General features: G+C 65.8%; 1 protein-coding gene across 7 annotated transcripts; it reads right to left on the bottom strand.

Annotated features, from left to right (window-relative positions):
* Window positions 1-6,264: 6,264 nt before the first annotated feature.
* ARFGAP1 (ADP ribosylation factor GTPase activating protein 1) lies at window positions 6,265-18,322 on the bottom strand. 7 transcript variants are annotated; one of them, XM_006921969.3, is made up of 13 exons: window positions 18,166-18,322; window positions 15,151-15,214; window positions 14,834-14,943; window positions 14,479-14,650; window positions 13,887-13,987; window positions 13,155-13,241; window positions 12,629-12,725; window positions 11,270-11,326; window positions 10,475-10,507; window positions 8,730-8,786; window positions 8,228-8,287; window positions 7,587-7,663; window positions 6,265-6,730 (listed from the first exon to the last, which is right to left on the bottom strand). In XM_006921969.3, the coding sequence occupies exons 2-13, from the start codon at window positions 15,208-15,210 to the stop codon at window positions 6,433-6,435; spliced, it is 1,209 nt and encodes a 402-aa protein (XP_006922031.1). In that variant the 5' UTR covers window positions 15,211-15,214; window positions 18,166-18,322; the 3' UTR covers window positions 6,265-6,432. The 7 variants fall into 7 exon arrangements, with proteins under 7 accessions (XP_006922031.1, XP_015452670.1, XP_015452669.1 ...); XM_015597184.2 differs by having other exon boundaries at window positions 10,487-10,507; XM_015597183.2 differs by lacking the exon at window positions 18,166-18,322 and adding an exon at window positions 16,522-17,078.
* Between the last annotated feature and the right edge of the window lie 403 nt (window positions 18,323-18,725).

The following is an 18,725-nucleotide window of genomic DNA, read 5'->3' as shown; positions in this document are numbered from 1 at the left end:
CGCCAGCCTGGGCCCTGGAGCTGCCCGGTCTCCCCTCCCGAGTCTTAGTCCGAGCAGAAGACCCCCAGCTGCCAAGATCACAGCTGGGTTCATGTGGCCTCAGGGACATGACCCGGCCTCCCAGGAAGCATCCGGGGGCTCCCTGGTGGAGGCGGCTATTTTTGGAAAACAGGACAGAGACGGGCTTCTTCTGGCCACTCTGCTGAGAGCGGGGGTGGGGAGGGGGGTCAGGGTGCCCAGGGCAGACACAGGACGGCCTCAGAGACGGAAGCAGCTGAGCCTGTCCTGGCACGCAGGCCGCTCCCCTGGAGAGTCAGGCTGCAGGACAGGAATGTCGGGGAGGGCAGGGGCCTTTGAAAAGCCACTTGTGAGCAGGGGACCCAGCGCTGGCTCGTGAAGAACGCTCTGTGTGTCACTGCGCCTCTGACATGCGGGGGGAGGAACCCGGGATGTCTGCTGGGATCTCCACATAGGGCTTTGGCAGAGCCCCGTGAAGACAGCTGGGGGCCAGCCAGTGGGAAGCATCCCCCCAAAAATATCCCCCCCAGGGCTTCCTTGAGAAAAGCTTCCAGAACACACAGGCCTAGCCCGCCCAGGGTCTACTCGGAGCGCAGCCCGTGAGGCCTGAATTCAACCTGTCATGGTGTCACTTTGTGGCCTGGCCCTACCTCGGGGGGGCCTGTCAGAGCCACAGGGACCGAGGGACTCACCCAAGCGGCAGTCACCAACCTGGGTGCGAAACCAGAGGACACGCCCCCTACCAGGTGGCGGTCAGCGGGCCACGCTGCTCCCTGCATGATGGCCAGGCAGAGCCGGCTCAGTGGCATGCTGTTTGGCCTCGGCGGTGGCCCAGGGGCGCAGAGGACCGCGATGCCATGCAGCCACTTGCCCCACGCCGCCCAGTGGGAGCTGGGCGCGTGTCAGGGACACACATGGCCCGGCCAGAGCCTCAGAGTCCCCAGGGGGCCGAGACCGTCCTCCAGCCCGGCTTCCTGAGATGAGCTCGGCTGTGTCCCTTGGGGTGTTTCGCCAAGATGCCCACAGGCAGCAGTGGGGTTCAAGCGTCCCCACACGGTGCAGCCAGCCACCAAGAGGCGTGACACGTGGCACGGTACCGCACGTCAGGGCTGGGGGCGGAAGCGGTGTGAGCTGTGACCCCTGCACGCGCCTTGACGCAGCTGGGAAGGTGCCGGAAGCCCACTGCCGACAGCCAGTGCCGCGGGGGGCGCTCTTACTGTGGGTCTGGGCTACCTGAAGATTTTACAAGGAAAAGGCACCCGCGGAAGCGCTGAACACCAGACAGTGGTAAGAAAATTAAATGCACAGTGTGGACGCCGGTTAACACAGGAGCCAGAGAGCAGGGGCAGCGCGAGGCAAGGCCAGAGGTCCAGCAGAGAGCTGGGCGAGGCGCGGGCGGAGGGGACGGGGGCCCGTGGGCTGTCCTTCCCTGTCTCCACATGGAGCACGGGTCCCATGGGGAGCGGGAGGCAGAAGGCTCGCTGGCAGTGGGGCCTCCGCCCTGGGCGGCGTGGGGGCCAAGTGGGGGCCGACGGCATGATCCCCAGGAAGCCCCGTCCATGTCCTTACCTTGTCCCAGGCCATGTCTCAGGGTGACACTCAGCCACAGCCAGAGGCAGACCCCCAGGCGGGGGTGCACGTGGGCACTCATGGCCCTGGCCCTGCGGGCAGAGAGGCCACTCAGCCACGTCCACGTCCGCCCCTCCTGACCGCCAAGCCGGAGCTTCCGCATGCACGCTGGCCCCCCATGGGCAGGCGTGGGGACCCCAAGGCCTGTCCACCTGGGCCCCGTCCAAAGGCCCAGGCCGGAGCTTCTGGGAGCGAGAGGTCGGCTGTCCTGCTACCCCGTCCACCCTGGAGCGCCTGGCCCTGTCACAGCCCTGGTCCCACACCCCTCCCTTCAGACGTTCTCCACAGGCCAGCACGGGCGCTGACCGCTGCTTTGGTCACCCGCTCATCATCAGACCAGCCAGGACGGCTGCCGTCAGGGTTGAGGGGCCTGGGGAAGAAACTGAGGTGGGCAGGGGAGGGCCTGAGTCCCCAGTGGGAGCAGAACCTCGGGAGTAGCGCCCCAGCTCCCAGCCCGGAGCCTGCCTCTCAGCGGGGGAAGAGGAGCCCCATGGAGGTGGGTTGGGGTCCTAGGGGAGCCCTCTGGGGACACGCTTCTGGCCCCAAGCTGCCTCTGGGCCTCTGCTGGCAGGGCAGAGGGGACACACAGGGCAGGGTCTCAGGCCCCCTGCCCCACGCAGGGTAGGGACAGCCAGGACGGGCATGCCACCCACTGCCAAGCTTGGAAGTCCTCAGGCTGGGAAGGGGGGACTGGAGGGCAATCTGGTGCTCCTGGTACCTGGATCCCCAACCTCCCGCAGACAGACGCCCACCCCCTGCCGGAACCGCGCCTCACTCGAGGGAGTAACCCTGCCAGCAGGAGCTGAGCTCCGCTCACCCTAAAACGTCAAGCTCACGCTCAGATGGCAGACCCCGCGGGTCTCCCGGTGGCCCCCCTTACCCGCCCAGCCCAGGACCGCAGGCACGGCACCCACCTGCTCCTGCTCCGAGGGGGGCGCCCCTCGCTCCCTGAGTGAGTGCTCACGTCCACTCTGGCCCCGGTCCACCGGAGGCCAGGGCTTATGACGGCCCCTTTCCTCCGACGTCACCGCCCTGTCTGCCTGCGGCCCAACCCTCGGCTGTCCCTCCCCTGGCTCTCCACACTTCCTGTCTGCCTCCCAGGACGTCCCTCCACGAGCGGGGGCATAGAGGTCCCAGTGCGAAGGACACCCCTCCTGGCAGGGCGGGGACCCCGTGGGGATCCAGCACCGGCCAAACTCTTTTATTCCTCACCCACGGGCTCCACCCCCAGGGACTCACAGGGAAGGCACTGCGGGGACGAAGGGCACCGCGCGTTTTCCTGGATGCCGCGGTGCGGTGACGGGCACGGGGGGTCTCTGGCAGCCACGAGGAGGGGACCTGGAGCAGCACCTGGACCCTGGGACGCCAGCTGCATGCCTCCCCGCTCGCCCAGCACCAGGTTGCTGGCCGTCTCCGGTGGCCAGGCCCACTGGCCTCCACGCGGCAGGCCCGCTGCCCAGGAACTGTGCACGGTCCTCCTGGGTCTGCACCCTCCACCCCAATGGGACGCCCCACCACCTGGCTCACCTGGTTGGAACTGGAAGCCCAGCCAGCCCTGGCCCGGTCCCCACCCCTGCCCAGATAGTTGAGGGGGGCGCGGACCTCGCCACTGGGTGCTCAGAGGCTGCAGGAAGCCCGGGGGGGGGCGGGGCAGCTCTGGCTGGGCTCTGGGTTCGGCTTCTGCCTCCAAGGCACTTTGGGGCAGGCGGGCGCAGGCAGCACGGGCCCTCAGCTGCAGGCTCGGAGGGGTCAGTGGACAGTCTTCTCTAACTCGCGCGAGGGCGCGAGGCCCTCCCCAGACCCCCTGCCGCTCTCGCGGGCCAGTCGGCCAGCTCGAAGCCTGGGTGCCGCTGGGGGTTCACGGTCCCAGGCCCGGCGAGGGTGCTGAAGCCAGGGCCAGCCTGGCCCAGGTCCCTCAGGGCCCCTCCCGGCCTCGCCGTCCAGACCACGGACAGCGTCGCGAGCCTAGCTTCTCCTGGTGGTTGGCACCCTGGGGCCTCAAGGGAACAGAGCCCTGTGTCTGAGGCTTGTGGCTGGGGGGACCCACGGCATCCGGTGGGGGCCCTACAATGCTGAGGGGCGCCAGGTGTGGAGAGCCCTGGGACCCAGGCAGCCCACCCCAAGAATCCGCAGACCCGAGCAGCGGCCAGGAGAAGGCGCCTGGCCAGGCAGCTGGACACTACTTCGGCTCAGGGCACTGGGGACACGTGTGCACACATGCAGCCTGCCACACGCTGCCCTCCACGCAGGCGAGACAGTCAAGGCTTCGGCGCTCTTGCCTGCCCGCCCCGCGACACCTGTGCCCCGCAGCCCCAGAGGCTAGCTAGTGTCGGGGAACACACCACCCAGGGGCACGGCTGAGAATAGGCAAGACAGAGCTGGGTGCTGACCCCTCACCGAGCAAGAATCCTGTTCTGGAAGCAGCTGGAGCATGCCCCTCCTCCCCGTCACATGCAGATGGGGACCCGGAGGCCACTGCGAGCTCCAGGTGGCGTCAGGAACTCCAGTCCTGACCTGCCCCCAACCCTGTCCGCCTCCACACCGGCCCCAGCTCCAGTGTGGGGTCCCAGGAGAGCCACAGCGCTGGGTTTGCAGGCAGAGGCCGCCGGCTGGGATCCCTGGCTGGGAGTGACCACAGATAAGGGTGGCAGCAGAGGATGCGTGGACGGGAGGACGCACAAAGCACCACTGGTCATGTGAAACTTCCAAGAAAAAAGCTAAGCTGGCCAGGGCCTTGGCCTTGACGCATGTCTGCTGGTCAGCACTGTGTCTTAAGCAGGGAGTCTGGGCACACAGATGGCCAAGGCTGGCCAGGAGGCCGAGCCTGGTGGTGCACACATGGGTCCCAGGTCTGCCTAGCCTCCCGAAGGCAGAGTCTGGGTGGGACTGCAGGCAGGAGGCCAGGGGTAGAGGGCAGCTTCCCAACTGGTGGTCGTCTCCCACTCAGCTGGCCCAAGGGGCAGAGGCCTGGCTCACCAGCAGGGGTGAGGGCTGCAGACTGGGACTCGGCCAAGAGCGGACTCTGGGCCAGTCCCACCGGGACCTGCCTGCACCTGACACCTACCGCCTCCACGCGTCTGGCCTCTGTGCCCCCCGAGGCCCCACTCAGACGTGTGAGCCTCGGGCAGCCAGGAGGAGACAGCTCCTCCACGCGGCCCCTCACGCCTCAGTGGTTTCAGGACGCAGGCTCGGACGCAGGGCAGAGACCATGTGGCCGGCCGGCGGCCCCAAGCACGGGGTTCAGGGAGTGTCCACCCAGGGCCAGGCAGCCGCTGTGCTGGCCTGCCCTGTAACAGGAGATGCTGTCCAGCCCTGAGTGACAGGCAGGTGCCCATTAGAGACCTTTCTGCTCTCCGGGGGGGCCCAAAGGGAGCCAGCTGCCCCTGTCCTGCGGTCAGGTCCTAATGAGGTCCAAGAAGTGTCCGCCCAGGGCATAAACCCATGCCACGGCCTGGCCTGTCCCCCACACATGCCCATGTTGGGAGCGGTCCTTTTGGGGTTTCCCCAGACCACTCTGCTCCTGTGTGCTTTGCTGTGCCACCAGCGCCCCTATACAGGAGGGCCACTGGCCAGACCCTCAGGCCTGGCTCCCCAATGCAGCTGGGAGGTCCTGTACCCCTCACCCTGGGCCCCGCCTCAGACAGCACCTGAACAGCAAGGGCCTTGTGCCCTGACTCTGTGGGGTCCCAGCCACACGTCAGCATTCTGGAAGCAGGTCTGAGCACAAGACACGTGTCTGAGGGCTCCATACCAGAGCACGTCTGACACCACAGGGCCCGCTCCTGGTCACTGTGCTGGGCATCGGAGGGGCAAACGAGAGCCAGGAGAGCTGTTGGATCCACCAAAGCCTCAGGGACTAGCGCAGGCTGTGGGGTCTCCGTCCTGACAGTCACACTGCACCTGCTCAAAGCTTGGCTGACAGTGACATGATGGCCAGCAGGTGTGTGTTCAAAGACTTGCCACCACCTCGTGCCACAAGCAAAGTGGTCAAAAACCAACAGGGAGCAAACGGGAGCCTTGTTAGGACCTGACCACGGACAGGGGCCCAAAGCGGCTCAAAGCCGGGGGCACAGAAAACAAGAGGCGGTCAGCGCAGGAAGGGACAGCACACGGGCGGAGCTGCGTGCCGGTGGGGACAGCAGTGCCCGGCCAGACACACACTTGCTTCACGCTCCCAGCTGCTGAGGCAAACTGGTTAACTGGTCTCCCGTGACACCGACAGGCAAGACCCAGGACAGCGTGGCAGAGCCCCTGCCGCGAAGGCCCCATCCTGCTCCTCCACGGCCTGGGAGGGGTCCCTGGGGAGACTGCCCACCGCTGTGCAGCCAGGCCTGGCAGGGCTGAGTAAGGGTGCTTGGCCTTCCCGCTCTCTGACCACACCGGACTCCAGCTCCCGTCTGAGCTGCTCAGGGCATCCTGGGTGGGGACCCCATGGGCTCAGAGGGCACAGCCAAGTGTGAGCACAGACACCGGGTCAGGGGTCAGGGGTCGGGGTGAGGCAGAGCGCCTTGCTGAGGGTGGGGGCAATGGCAGCACCAGCTCCGCAGCTGCTTTAGGAATTTGGGGCTAAAACCTCAGGCGTTTCCTGCAGAGCAGTGGAGCACACCCAGACACGCGGCGAGCACTCGGAGAGTGTTTATTGGGGCGCGGCCGGCCTCCCCTACAGGCCGGCGGCACCACTGCCAGGGGCCTGCCCAGGGCGCCGTCTTTGCACCGGGGCCGGTGCTTCTCGGGTGGAACAGGAGGCGCTGTGACACCGGAGGGCAGACGCGCGGCACCCGGGGCCTACCAGTCCTGGCTGTCCCAGCCCTCGTCCACCTGCGCGGCCGTGGCCCTGCCCTCCCCACCGCCCCCCCAGGCCTTCCCGACGTCGCTGGCATCACTGTTCTTGTTGGACGCGGAGCCTGAGCCCCACACATCCCAGCTGTCCGCGGCCTTGGCACAGGCCCAGCCGTCGCTGCTCGGGGACCTGCGGGCCTGGGCAGGCTCGGCATTTCCGAAGGTCTCCCAGAAGCCCCGGTCGATGGCGCCGTGCTGGGAGCCGTCCCCTGCGCTGTGCTGGCAGCCCGGGCCCTCGGGGGGTCTGGGGAACGGGAGGTCTCTGAGGGCTGCTTCCCAGCGGCAGGCATGGTGGAGGCCCCCAGCGCCCCACCTGCCCAGAGCCCCGTGGGGAGCCGCTGTGTGTGGGAGTCCGGGCTGGTGCGGCGCCACATGGCGCGGCGGGCGCGGAGCTGCTGGGGGACTCGAGACCGGCCTCCCGCGCCCGCCCGCACCCCGCAGCCACACCCAGCGTGCAGGCTGTTTTGGTGAAGACGTGTAGGGTCAGTTTTCTGCAGTGACCAAGGGGGAGAGCAACCCAGCATGCTGAGACCCCCCGCACCGTTGGACGGCCAGCTCAGGACATGCCACCCGACTAGCGGTGGTCATAGTGCTCAGCTACCACGCAGTGCACTGGGAGGAGCGGCCGCCTGGCTGCCCCGGAGCGGGCCAGCCGTGCCTGCTGGTGCAGACCCTCCAGGCTGGCCCATGGCCATCTCGTCAGACCTCAGGGGTCCTACCCGTGGGTCAGAAAAAGGCGGCCAACCAGACTGCACCCCAGCAGCAAAGTCCGGGCACGAGCTGAGTGCAGACCATGAGAGCCAGTGTATGTGACAGGGCCACCCAGGGGCCAGCCCTGCGACCACCCAGACTGCACGGACAGCAGGGCCAGGGTCCGGCCACCCTCTCTCGAGGCCCGTTTCCCCCAGCCCCGGGCACCGGCAGTTCCCGCAGGGTCATGAGAATGTCAGAGCGTGGCAGAGGGGGACCAGCCTTCCTGCAGCCTCCGTGGGCTTCTTCACGGGGACCCCTGGAACCCGGGGTGCCAACCACCTCCCGGAGACCCTGCGGCAGAAAGTCCAGGGAAGGGGGGCCCACACCGGGACACCGACCCAGCATACCTGTCTGAAGGGTCGTCCGCTCTCCCAGAAAAAAAGGTGGTGACATCCCGCCATCCCCTGCTGCCGACGCCCTGGACCTGGAAGGAGACAGGGAGTGGCTCGGCCTGGGCCCGGGCGGCCTCCTGCCCCAAGGGCCAGCCAAGCTCCGAAACGCGCAGCACCGCCACCGTGCCGTCTCCCGCCGTCGCTGTGGTGCACCGGACGGGCTCTGCTGGCCGCGGGTGGGCCGCCCGGGGGGACAGGGATGGGCCGCGGCTCGGGAGCGAGGGCAGCTCCCTGACAGGCACACGCAGCGGGGCCCCGCGCACCCAGCCGTGCCGTGAGGCAGACAGCAGGCGTCCCCAGCACACCAGGGCCGGCACTCACCAGCGGAAGGTCAGCGGCAGCAGGAGGACAGAGAAAAGCGGCAGGTTAGTGGCCGTGCCGCGTCCCCGCCACGCTGTTTCCACGTCCCTCCAGCCGCCGGCACCGGGGCGTCGGCCTGGCCTCCTCACACCTCAGAGGATGGCGGCGGCCAGGGCCACTGGGGCCGGGAAGTGACCAGGGCACGGCGCGCCCGGCCTGGCCCACCCTTGGCGCCGGCGCATGGGAACGTGGAGACTGGCCCCAACGGTGCCCGCACGCCGGGCGGGCCGCCCTACCTTGGACGCCAACTGAGACACCCCACTGGACACCTCGTCAAAAATCTTTCCCTCCTTCACCTGCGAGGATAAAGCGGCGTCGGCAGCCGGGGGGCAGGAGCCCTGCCGCCCTTCGCCCCCGCGGCGGCAGCTGCGTCGGGTAAGCCTGCCTTCCTGGCTGTGTCCCCCCCACCCCAGACGGGACCGGGGAACAGGGGCTGCACCCCACGCTGGGCTATAGCGCTGTCCGCTCCGGGGGTCTCTGGATCACCCACAACCCCGAAGTCCCAGCCTGACAGCTTCTCCTGCCCGGTCTGGGCCTCCTCTGCCACCCAGCCTCACGGGGTGGGGGCCCCTCAGAGAGAGCGTGAGCCAGGCCTCACTGAGCCTGGTACTGGAGCCCACGGAGGACACAGGGAACGCACAAGGAGCACAGGGACACGGGGCGAAGCCCTAACCGCACCGCGACCCCTGTTCCCGAGACGGGCCGGGGGCGGCATGACGTGTAGCGCAGGGGTGTTACCTTCTCCTGGGCGGGCTTGAGGACGTTCTCGTTCAGGCTGTGGCCCAGTTCTGATGCCTGCGTGGAGGAGAGACGCCGTGAGAGGGGAGGCGAGGAGCTCCTGGGGGGCACGCTCACCCCAGAACGAGGGCCAGCACAGCAGCCGCCAGCTCTGCAGTGACGGTGACAGCCCGCCAGCACACGGGACGCCCCGTGCTCTCGTAGCCGTGCTGAAGTGGCCCCCAAGCACCCTGGCCACACGGAGGCCGGGATCCCCACCCCGGCTGTGCGTCTTGCAGGAGGCCCACGACGGCACCAGCCCTGTCCAGCCGTCATCTCCAGGGCCTCCCCATCACTGCCCAGTCCACCCTGTCCAGCGAGGACCATGTGCCAAGAGCAGGTCACATGCTCCCCCAGGAATGCAGTTACCAGCGCAGCACGAGCCCCACCTGCCCTGCAGCAGGCACTGCGGGGAGCTGGCTGGAGGGCAGCAGAGGGGCCAGAGCGGGCCTGATCTGAGGCCCGAGGCGCGCTCAGGACCAAGCGGGGCTGCGAGACAGGGCATCGAATGGTGGCGGCCCTGACAGGAGGCCATCAGGACCTCGCTCCTGGGATGAGACGCCTGTGGGGTATGGCACGGAAATCCTGCCAGGCGGCCGCAGGGGCCTCAGACCATCGGTGCCCTGTGGGAGCAGCACCCCCGCATCCGGGTCACGAAGGGAAGTGTGGGTCCCCCAGCAGCGTGCACGGCCAGGAACCCAACAGGCTGGCAAGAAGCCCCGAGCATGAGCAGAAGGTGCAAGCGCGAGATGGGCCACGGCGGGCAGCAGAGGCGAGGGGGCACGCGGAGAGCAGACGCGGGGCCTTACCAGCTCTGGCTGCTGCTTGGAGCCCCAAAACTATACCCAGCGGCACAAGGAGACAGGTGGGGGAGAGAGAGAGAGCAAGGCGGTGGGAACAGCAGTGGGTGACCCCAGAAAGCACGTCCCACACGTCGTGGGCGCCACCCGTTTCTCACTCTCGTGACAGGGCCCCAGGGAGGCCTCGGAGCACCCCTGTGCTGCCACTGACCCCCTTCCAAAGCTGCGTGAGCGAGCGTGACTCAGGGGCCCAAGTAGGGGCTCAGGACAGGGCCAGGCAGGGGCTTGAGCGGGCGGTGAGAAACTGCCTCGGGCCAGGAGGTGCCCCTTCCTCACGTGGGGCGTGCTGGCGGGTCCCATGCAGCCCGTGGCTGGCCCTGTGGCCACTGCCTCCTGCACGAACCCTGACCCCCAGCCCTGCGGGCCACACCGGCCCAGAGCCCCGGCACCTCGTGGCAAGTGCAGGGACCACTACCCAAGAGTGGAAGGAAAAAGGGCTAAGGCTCGAGACGGCCACCCACAGCAAGAGAAGACACTGGCCAGCGACAGAGGTCAGCCCCACCATCCCAAGAAGACGCTGGCTCAGCGGATACCTCACAGCCCCAGCAACGCAGCCTCATCCAGCCTGGCACCCAGGCTGTGATGGTCAGGGCGATGGCTCCAGCCTACCAGGCCCTGAGCAGATGCAGCCTCCTACCCCACCTGCCAAACCCACAGGGATCTGAAGTACCGCAGGCTGACGTGGGAGCCCACGAAACATGTGCACACGTCAGCACCCAGGCCGCACGCGGCACTGCCCCATCCCGAGCGCGGGGCCCGAGGATGGCACGCTAGGGACCGCCAGACACCCAGCGGACGTCAGACCAAGAGCTGAGCAGAACACAGAGTGCGGACGCCTCCGGTTACCTTCTGACTTGCCTGGGATCCAAACTTTGTCGCCTGAAAGAAGACAGACAGGGCTCACTGACCGCCTGGCCTGGCCGGGCCGCCGGGCCGCGTTTGCTGGGGCTCAGACGGACGCCGTCCCTGGCCTGTCTCCTGATGCCACCGGGACACGCACCAGTGCTCACCCTGCTGCAGCTCGGGCCCAGCGGGGCTGTCCCCAACGCCACCCTGCTGCAGGCCGGCCGGCAGAAGGGGGCACCTACTCTGTCCTAGTCGTTCTCTGGCCTGCCCCTTCCCTGGGGACATGCCCAGATCACTGCCAGGGCCACGAGCACACCCCTAGTCCCCACGGCCTGTCCTGACAAAATCCCCACCTCCTCCCTTGGCCGTGGGCCAACTCCGCCTGCCAATCACATGGCTCGGACCCAGCGGCAGAGCGGGGGTGCTGCAGGGCCGCCACCTGCTTCCCTCGGCCTGGGGTGCAGGTCTGTCAGCACTGTAGGGGACAGGGCAGATCTGGTCACACTCTGTGCCCCCCACACCGCACCGCTCTAGAGCCACCTGGACGTTTGCCAGCATTTCGGTGACATGCGGATAAGCACCCCATTGGCGCATTGGCGCAGAGCTCATGTGGCCGTGAGGGCTCACTGCGGCCTCGGGAACTCTGGCTGGGCGAGCCCCCTGGGGCAGGCGGGCACAAGCCTGAGCGTGGGGGGAGGCTCCCCTCCCCCAGATCCTCCCCATTTCCCAGAGCCCAGGTCGGCCAGCCGGGGAGGGTACCGTGGGCCTGGTGGTGCGTCGGGGCAGGCTACTTACACCCTCCTTAGCTGCCGAGGCGAACTTGCTGGCTCCGGTTGCAAAACTGCTCCAGCCCTGAAAGGAGGCAGGGACTGCGTTGGGTCCCAGGCGACGCCCCGGAAGCCGCTGTCCTGACCCACGCCAAGCCACCTCCCGGTCTGCCGGCCCCGGCCCCACTGGAGAGGACCCGAAAGGGCCAGGCCTGGACCTCAGTGGGGCACCAGCTGCCCACAGCCCCCGCCTGGCCCTGCTCCCCAGCAGCTGTCAGTCCCCCGCCCAGTCCTGGCACCCACTTGGGCCGACAGACGCTGGGACCAGTGCAGCCCGTGCTTTTCTAAGGTCAAGGCTGTCCCCTAAGCCTCCGACCCAAGCTCAAGCTACCAGGGCACACACACTCGCCCGCTGCAGCCTCGTACCGCAGGAGGAAAGGTGGAGGGGCTGTGCCCCAGGGTGGGGCGCATCCAAAGGAACGGCGAGGACCAAGGCCCTGCAGACCCGGCACAGGGGGACCCCAACACCACACCCGGCACCTTTTTCTACATCAACTCCTCCACGGCAGGCTTTTGGCTAAAAACCGGTCTTTCTCCCTGGAGCAGACTCGGCAGCAACTGTGGGGAGAGCGACCTGGAGCCCCCCAGAATGCCCGGGTGCCACGGCGCAGGGCTGAGGCCTGGCAATGGGGCGCCTTGGGTGAAGAGGGATCAGACAACCCTCATTTTGGGGTAAATGTCCACAGTGGGGAGAATGGTATCAAGTGGCAGTGACCCTCCCACCACACCTGACTCAGGCTCGAAGTGATGGCCGGGCCAGGACCTGTGCACGCGCATGGCCACCCCGAGCTTGCGGTCCCCAAGCATGTGGAGACCGGCCCCTAGCTGATGAGCCCTCCCGGCCCAGGGCCGGGCTGCAGCATCCACCAGGCGGACCCTTGGCGTTGGCGGTCATGTCACAGGCCAGGCTCGACAAGTAAACATCATTTTAAAAACAAAGTTTCCTTGGAAAATGACGACTTGACCCAGAGTGGCCAAGGGCAGGCGAAGACGCGCCATCCCCAAAGGGCACCAGAGCCCGTGCAGACCACGAACACTTCACCTCGGCCACCAAAACCTCATGGTGACCAGCTGGCCCACAGTGCAACACTGCAGAGTGGCCGACGGGCCCCCCCAGACAGGATAGCCACGGGGCTCCACGCGGAGCACGGGTTCTCTGGGGGAAAGGCACCTCGTTAACGTGAAGTGAGTGTTTGCTGCCAACGTGAGTAGCTGGTACGTCTGGGCCTGAACGTTCTGTGAGGAAGGGGAGGGGCTGCAACCAGAGGGGCACGCGCGCGGCACGGGAAAGCGCGGGGGGCCCATGGAGACAGGGGCGCGCCCTCACCGAGTACAGGGACGACACGGCGCTGTTCAGGAAGTGCTCATCTCTCTTCGGAGGCGGCACCGTGTTCCCAAACCCCACGTAGCGGCTCTCCTGGGCCCTGAGGAGACACGAGCAGCCACCGTGACGCTCTCGAAAGCTGCATGGGGAGGGGCCGACCCCAGGACAGAGCCCGCGGCCCGGCACGCCGCGGCCCTGAGCACACGGACGCACGGGGCAGGGCGTCCCTCCGCCCACGGAAGCCCCTCCTGCTGCATCTGGCCAGCGAGCCTGGCAAGGCCCACAGCCACCCAGCAGCGAGAGAGCGCACCGGCTAACGATTCAACGCAAGGGCTCCGGGGACACACCATTCCAGGCCAGGCAGATCCAGGGAGGAGCACACACTCCTCCCTGTAAGGTCAGGATTCCTCCCCACGCCGGATCCCCATTCCCTCCAGGCGGGCCTAAGGCCCTCCTGACCTGCAGACTGCCCAAGAGACCAGACCGCCCCGGCCGGCCCCGGCCACGCCCCCGCTGCCCCTGGCCTCACCCTTGGTAGGAGCTGAGGTCTTCGTTCAGCCAGTCTTCGAAGGCCTTGTCGGAAGACGCGGTGGAGCTGTGCGGCGGGCCTGAGGCTCTGAAACGGAGCTGAAGGTCGGTGCGGCCACCAGAGGGCAGCAGATGCCCGTCCAGCACCACGAGGGCCGCCAAGAGTGCTGTCCCAAAGGGCCCACGGGGTACCTCAAGAACGGCATTGGAGGCGGGGCCTCATGCCTGCCCATGAGGCTGGGAGGCAGCAGAGGGAACCCCTCAACCTAATGTGCAGGGTCAGTGGGTGGGGAGGGCCACTGGCACCCGAGTAACCGCGGAGCCTTCTCTGGGCCCGGTCTCTCCCCACACCAAGCCTCTGGGGTGTGAGATGCAGGACAGCCGCCATGGGCTCAACCTGCCCACAGCGTGCCTGCGCCCTGGGGAGGTCGCCACCTTCAGACAAAATGAGACAGGAAACAGGACGTCCTGTGGAGATGCACACGAGGTGTGGGCATGAGTCTGGAGGGCCCTGCACCAGGCTGGTGCCTAATGAGCAAGGGGACGGCACGCTCCACTTCATACGTGTCTTTGTAGATTGAATTTTTACTAAAGGCTCATGTTGTTTCAGCGACCTGAAACATTTTGTTTTTCCCACTGGCATTTGGGAAGAGCTCACGGTCGGAGCTGTCATCACAGCAGGGCAGGGCAAAGGCCTGAGTGACCCTGAGTCAGGGCCCCAAGGAGTAGCTACCGGTGGGCAGTGGACGGCAAGGTCCTGGGCTGGGGCGGGGTCCAGTTCTGGGCGGGCGATGATGCCAGAGACCACTCTCTGCCTTCGGCCAGAGTGGCCACCTGCCGAGGGGACAGGGTCAGAGAGCCCGGGCCTGGCAGGGCCACAGTGGACGCCACAGGCTCCCACTGGGCTCCTGTGCACCCTGCATGCAGCCCCTCTGGGCTCGGCGGCTGTGGGCCAGGGTCTCTACCCGTGTGAACACTGAGACTGAGTCCCCCCTGCCAAGGTGCCAGTGCGTTCTCGGTCAGTGGCTCCGACCCCAAATGCTCGGTCCCACCTCTGTCCCCAGCGGGCACCATGTCGAGTATTTCAACCAAGATGAACAGAGGCGTCTGGCTGCCACACTCCCCGGAGCTGGGGAGGAAGGCCCGCCTTCACCGCTGCCACCTGTCCCCGAGGCTGGGTCGACACGGGGCCACACACCCTGTCCGGCCGGGGACCGCGCACGCTTGCAGCGCGTGTGTCAGAACCCACAGAGGATCCCCACTCCGGGAACCGCTAGGGCGGCCGATGGGTACAGCCTGGACCCTGCTGGCCGGCGTGTCCTCACCTTGTCCCTGAAGAGAGCTGCCGCTTTGCTGCTGTACTTGTCCTGCAGGGCCCAGCAAGGGTCGTAGTCCTCTTGAGACTCCAGGAACTGTCGGAATTTAGCGTTGCCCCCAGCTTTCATCTTCTCGAGCTCGATGTCCTTCCATTTGTCCATAGTGACGGAGCGCACGAAGCTGGGGACCGAGGACCGGAGCCGTCACTGAGCGCTGGGCACCCAAGAGCCGCCCCCACCGAGTCAAGGGCCAGATGCCTGTGCTTCCTGGAGCAGGAGCGCCTTCCCGGTGCCCTGCAGCAGACGGCAGGCCCGTGACCACGGCTTTGGCCCCGGAGCCCCGGCAGCCGGAGCGGGCACTGACCTGAGGTGCACCCCGAGCCCGCGGTGTTTCCCCGAGCACTCCAGGCAGATCCAGATGCCGTAGGTCACACTCACCCACTGAGGGTTAAACGCGCCACACTCAAAACACACCTGCAAAGACGGCCATGTGTGCCTCACCCAGGTGGTTCAAGGCAGGGCCCAGGGATCCCAAGGACCCGATGGGTGCCCCAAGAGGGCGCAGAGGAGAGGCTGGCTGGGAGACCAACAGCGACAGGGAGGGCAGGCTCTGGGGCTGCCAGCCACTTCCGAGAGGTTGGCGGACCCTGATGGACGCGTCGGAGAAAAGCGGACACTCACGTTGTTTTCATCCTGAGCCCTGACTTCCTTAAGGGCCTTCCTGGTTCTCGGGCTGGCCATGACGCTGCAAGGAGAAGGACAAACTTTTGAAATGTACAAACCGGTCACTTTACGAGGAAATGGATGGTCAGTGCAAAAACACAGCAAAACACAGCGCCGGAGAAACCCCGCCCAGCTCCTTAGGTGCGGCAGGGCCGGGCGGCCACCTGCTGCAGGCAGGCAGGGACTTGCTCTCCACACACTAGGGAAACCAGGAGCGATCTGGACGCCCCCAGGCCAAGGGCAAGGCAGCCGCTGGGGATGACATGGGTGTCCACCTTGCTAAGCACACGCGCCACCGCAGCGGCACGATTTCCGGAAGTCCTCTTTTGATGAAGTTCATTCGCAGCATCGGTGGTTTCACTACAGCACACGCAGACCGCCCACTAGCGGGTGACACGCGGACTTGGGCTGACAGCCTCCAGAGACAGGCAGCCCCGCATTCTCTGCACACACTTCCCGCCACCTCCCCGGCGTGCTGCAGGGGGGCGCCTGGCCTGTGGGGGGCCCTGACCGATGGGTGAGGAGGTTGGCCCGCAGGAGGGTCAGCAGGTAGGTCCTCCATGGGACCATTGTGAGGGACAGAGGTGACACACAGCATAGCCACAATAGGGCAGACCTGTCACCACGCCTCACAGGGACACTGCTGGGGAAGTGCAGTCATACAGCTCAGGCTGAAAGCCATTCATTTTTTTACAGATCTCCTAGCTTTGGCAAAATTCAACTTCAACCCTCAGGTCAGTGATTTCATAACCTGGAAAGTCAAAATACTGAAGGATTCCAGCCGGAGGAAGGGGGTGGGGACACGCACGGTGTTCCGCATAAGCTGCCCCCGCTGGTCCTGTGCTTGCCACCTCTACTGACCGCCGCCAGACCCCATACTGAGCACGCGGCCTTCCTGAAGCTCGCCCTTCTCTTGATTGTGAATGGAACCCGTGAGCTGTCCCCTCTAAGTCACATGGCAGCACACATCCTCTCGAGGACATATGAGGACCCCAGTCAGAAAGCTCCGTGCCCGCACAGCTGAACGTCCACACTAGCGTCTCTCTGCCAGCTCGCCACGCAGACCAGCTCTTCCATTAATGGCGTAGCCAGAGCTGTAGGTCGAGGCGCAGGGAAAGACACCCAGGAGAATCTGTCCGTACTTCCTCTTTAATCTTAAGTACGCAGAAGTAAGCCACTCACTGAGGGAGCCCCGACTCTGCATACAACCAAACCTCCTCAGCGGGGAGTCCGTGACTCCAACACCCCTAGTGCCCCTTCGACTCCAGGCGCAGTTAGAAATAAACGGTTGTTTCTGGGATTGATGGAAACAAACCAGAGCCTACTCACGGCTTTCTGCCCTGGAGTTCTCTGTGCTGAGTGATGGTCCCCGGAAACCACGAGCTCTCAAGGGCAAACGTGAATGCCCGGTCCTGCCCGGTCCTGGGCCCTGGCCTGACCAGTTCAGATGGAACAGTCACCACACTGAGCGTCTACCCATCCATAGTGTCAGAGGAAGAAGCGAGCAAACACACACTGGGGGAGATGTCCTCCTGCGTCTGAATTTACAAAGCCCTTAGCCCACACGGGTCTCCCGGCGGCCACTGGGGGCCCCATGTGGGCGGGTGCACAGGGCTGACACGCACACCTGCCCAGTACAGCCCTGCACCCTCTGCATAGAACCGTGTCTGCCTCCAGAGGCTCACATTGTGGCTGACAGGACACAGGCAAACTGAACTCAGAACTGGGGTGAGCCTGTTCTGAAGTTCCCATTGCATAAAATAAAGCAAAGTGAACATTTGCAGAAGTACTACAGAGTAAGCGTGAAAAATAAATGACTTGGCTTGGATTTAAAGGGAACCCCCATTGGCAACTGGCTTTGGATGTGAGGATCCAAGTTCTCAGAAATGCTAAGTTTAATACAAATACCTCCTACCTTTCAAAACCTTAAATACGATTTATCTTGAAAAATGATTCAAGAACTCCTGTTTCAATGCTTGAAAGCAAGATGGTACAATGTAGCTCTTTCTGCAAGCGGACAGAACCTCAGTAAACGCTGGACCAAGGGATGACAGGGCCTCCTAGTTCGTTTAGTGAGCCGCTTGACAGCCAGCAAAATGTTTGGTCTCCAAGTTGGGATTTTCTCAACACCTGAGATTAGAAGGGATGACTAAAACACAATTCTTAGTCCCCAGGGCTCTAACACAGGTGACAGGCAGAAACAGTCATCATCTTTCTCAGACACCATCCGGAGCACACAAAGTGCCTGTCTGGGAACAGCCCTTTCTCATCCTAATATGTCATTTCTGAACTTACGACCCAGAAAGGGATGCCAACACGAACTCAAGAGCCGATGATCCCCAGGCCATTATTACAGCTCCGTGTGGCACGATCATACACAGAGCCGGGCGGCAGTGTTAGACCTGCACTAAATGAGCAGTTATTTCTTAAAATTGGTGGTTCGCAACGAAGCTGTTTAACAGGCCAGACAAGAGGTATAGTTCTCCGCAAACTCGCGGAAAAGGAAGAAAACTTTAAGGTCCTTTTCTGGTTTCTCCCCCTCCCCCAAGACGGTCGTCCGCCGCAGAGGCGAGAAAAGGGAAGGCAAGCAGGCGGGGGCTGCACGTCTGATCAGGCTGGCCTGGCCAACACCCGCTGGACGGAGGCCCCTGCGGACCCAGCCTGACTGGACCCCATGTCCAGGCCATGTCCTGGGTCCGAGGGAGGAGACGGGGACCGGGGCGTCTCGGCCCACGGCGGCGGTGATGGGCAGGGCCCGTGACTGAGAGGAGCTGGGGGCGCGAGGGCAGCTTCAGAGGCTAAAAGGGCGGCGGGCCGGGGATCCGGGCGGACCAGCCTCGGGGAGCCGGCAGAGGGCAGGGTGGACGCGTCCGGGCCCTGCGTGACAGCAGCCTCGGGGCGGGGGTCCGGGCGGGAGCGTTCGCCGAGCCGGTCCGGTAGGCGGGCGCCGGGGACCCCGGGCCGCGCACTTACCGGGCGGGCTCGGGGCTGCGCGCCGGGGCTATCCGGGCTCCGGCGGGGTCGGGCGCGGTCCGGGCTGGGGTCGGGCAGCGCAGCGAGCTGCACCGAGGACTCTCGCCGGCCGCCCACCCCGCCGCCACCAGCTTCCGGCTACGTTGCGGCTCGCAAGGCACCACGGGAAGCCGGGGGCTGCTGTCGGGGGCGGGACTTCCGCCTCTTCCCTCCGAGCCGGAAGTGCCGCCCAGCCCGTCGCCATGGGGACGCGTCCCGGGCGCCGCAGGGGTGCCGGGTCCGCCCCGACGCTGAAAGCTCTGGGGCCAGACTCGCGGTCCTCGTCGCGTCGCTCCGCCGCGCCCTGCAGTTCCCCGACGCCGCTGTGCCGGGCAGGGCGGGGCTGGGCCAGCGACCGAGTGTCACGACTGATGGTCCGGAGGGGTCTGCCGCGGCCTGGGGACCTGGGGACCGCAGACCGTCTTTAACGTCGACTCGGAAGATGCGTTCCCGTGCATCGAGAAACTGACGGCCTGCTCAAATGAGGGCGATCCAGGACGGTTTATACAAAGGGCTAATTA

This window comes from Pteropus alecto, unplaced genomic scaffold, assembly GCF_000325575.1.
Source record: "Pteropus alecto unplaced genomic scaffold, ASM32557v1 scaffold45, whole genome shotgun sequence".
Lineage (NCBI taxonomy): Eukaryota > Metazoa > Chordata > Mammalia > Chiroptera > Pteropodidae > Pteropus > Pteropus alecto.
Note: the sequence above shows the minus strand (reverse complement) of the source record. Positions and strands in the feature narration are given on the sequence as shown.

Coding starts and splice junctions, on each gene's coding strand:
- ARFGAP1 (XM_006921969.3), bottom strand. CDS start 15,210: ATGGCCAGCCCGAGAACCAGGAAGGCCCTTAAGGAAGTCAGGGCTCAG. Junction 14,944..15,150: donor GGGCTCAGGATGAAAACAAC/GTGAGTGTCCGC, acceptor CCGTCTTTGCAG/GTGTGTTTTGAGTGTGGCGC. Junction 8,787..10,474: donor GATCCCAGGCAAGTCAGAAG/GTAACCGGAGGC, acceptor TCCTCCACGCAG/GCATCAGAACTGGGCCACAG.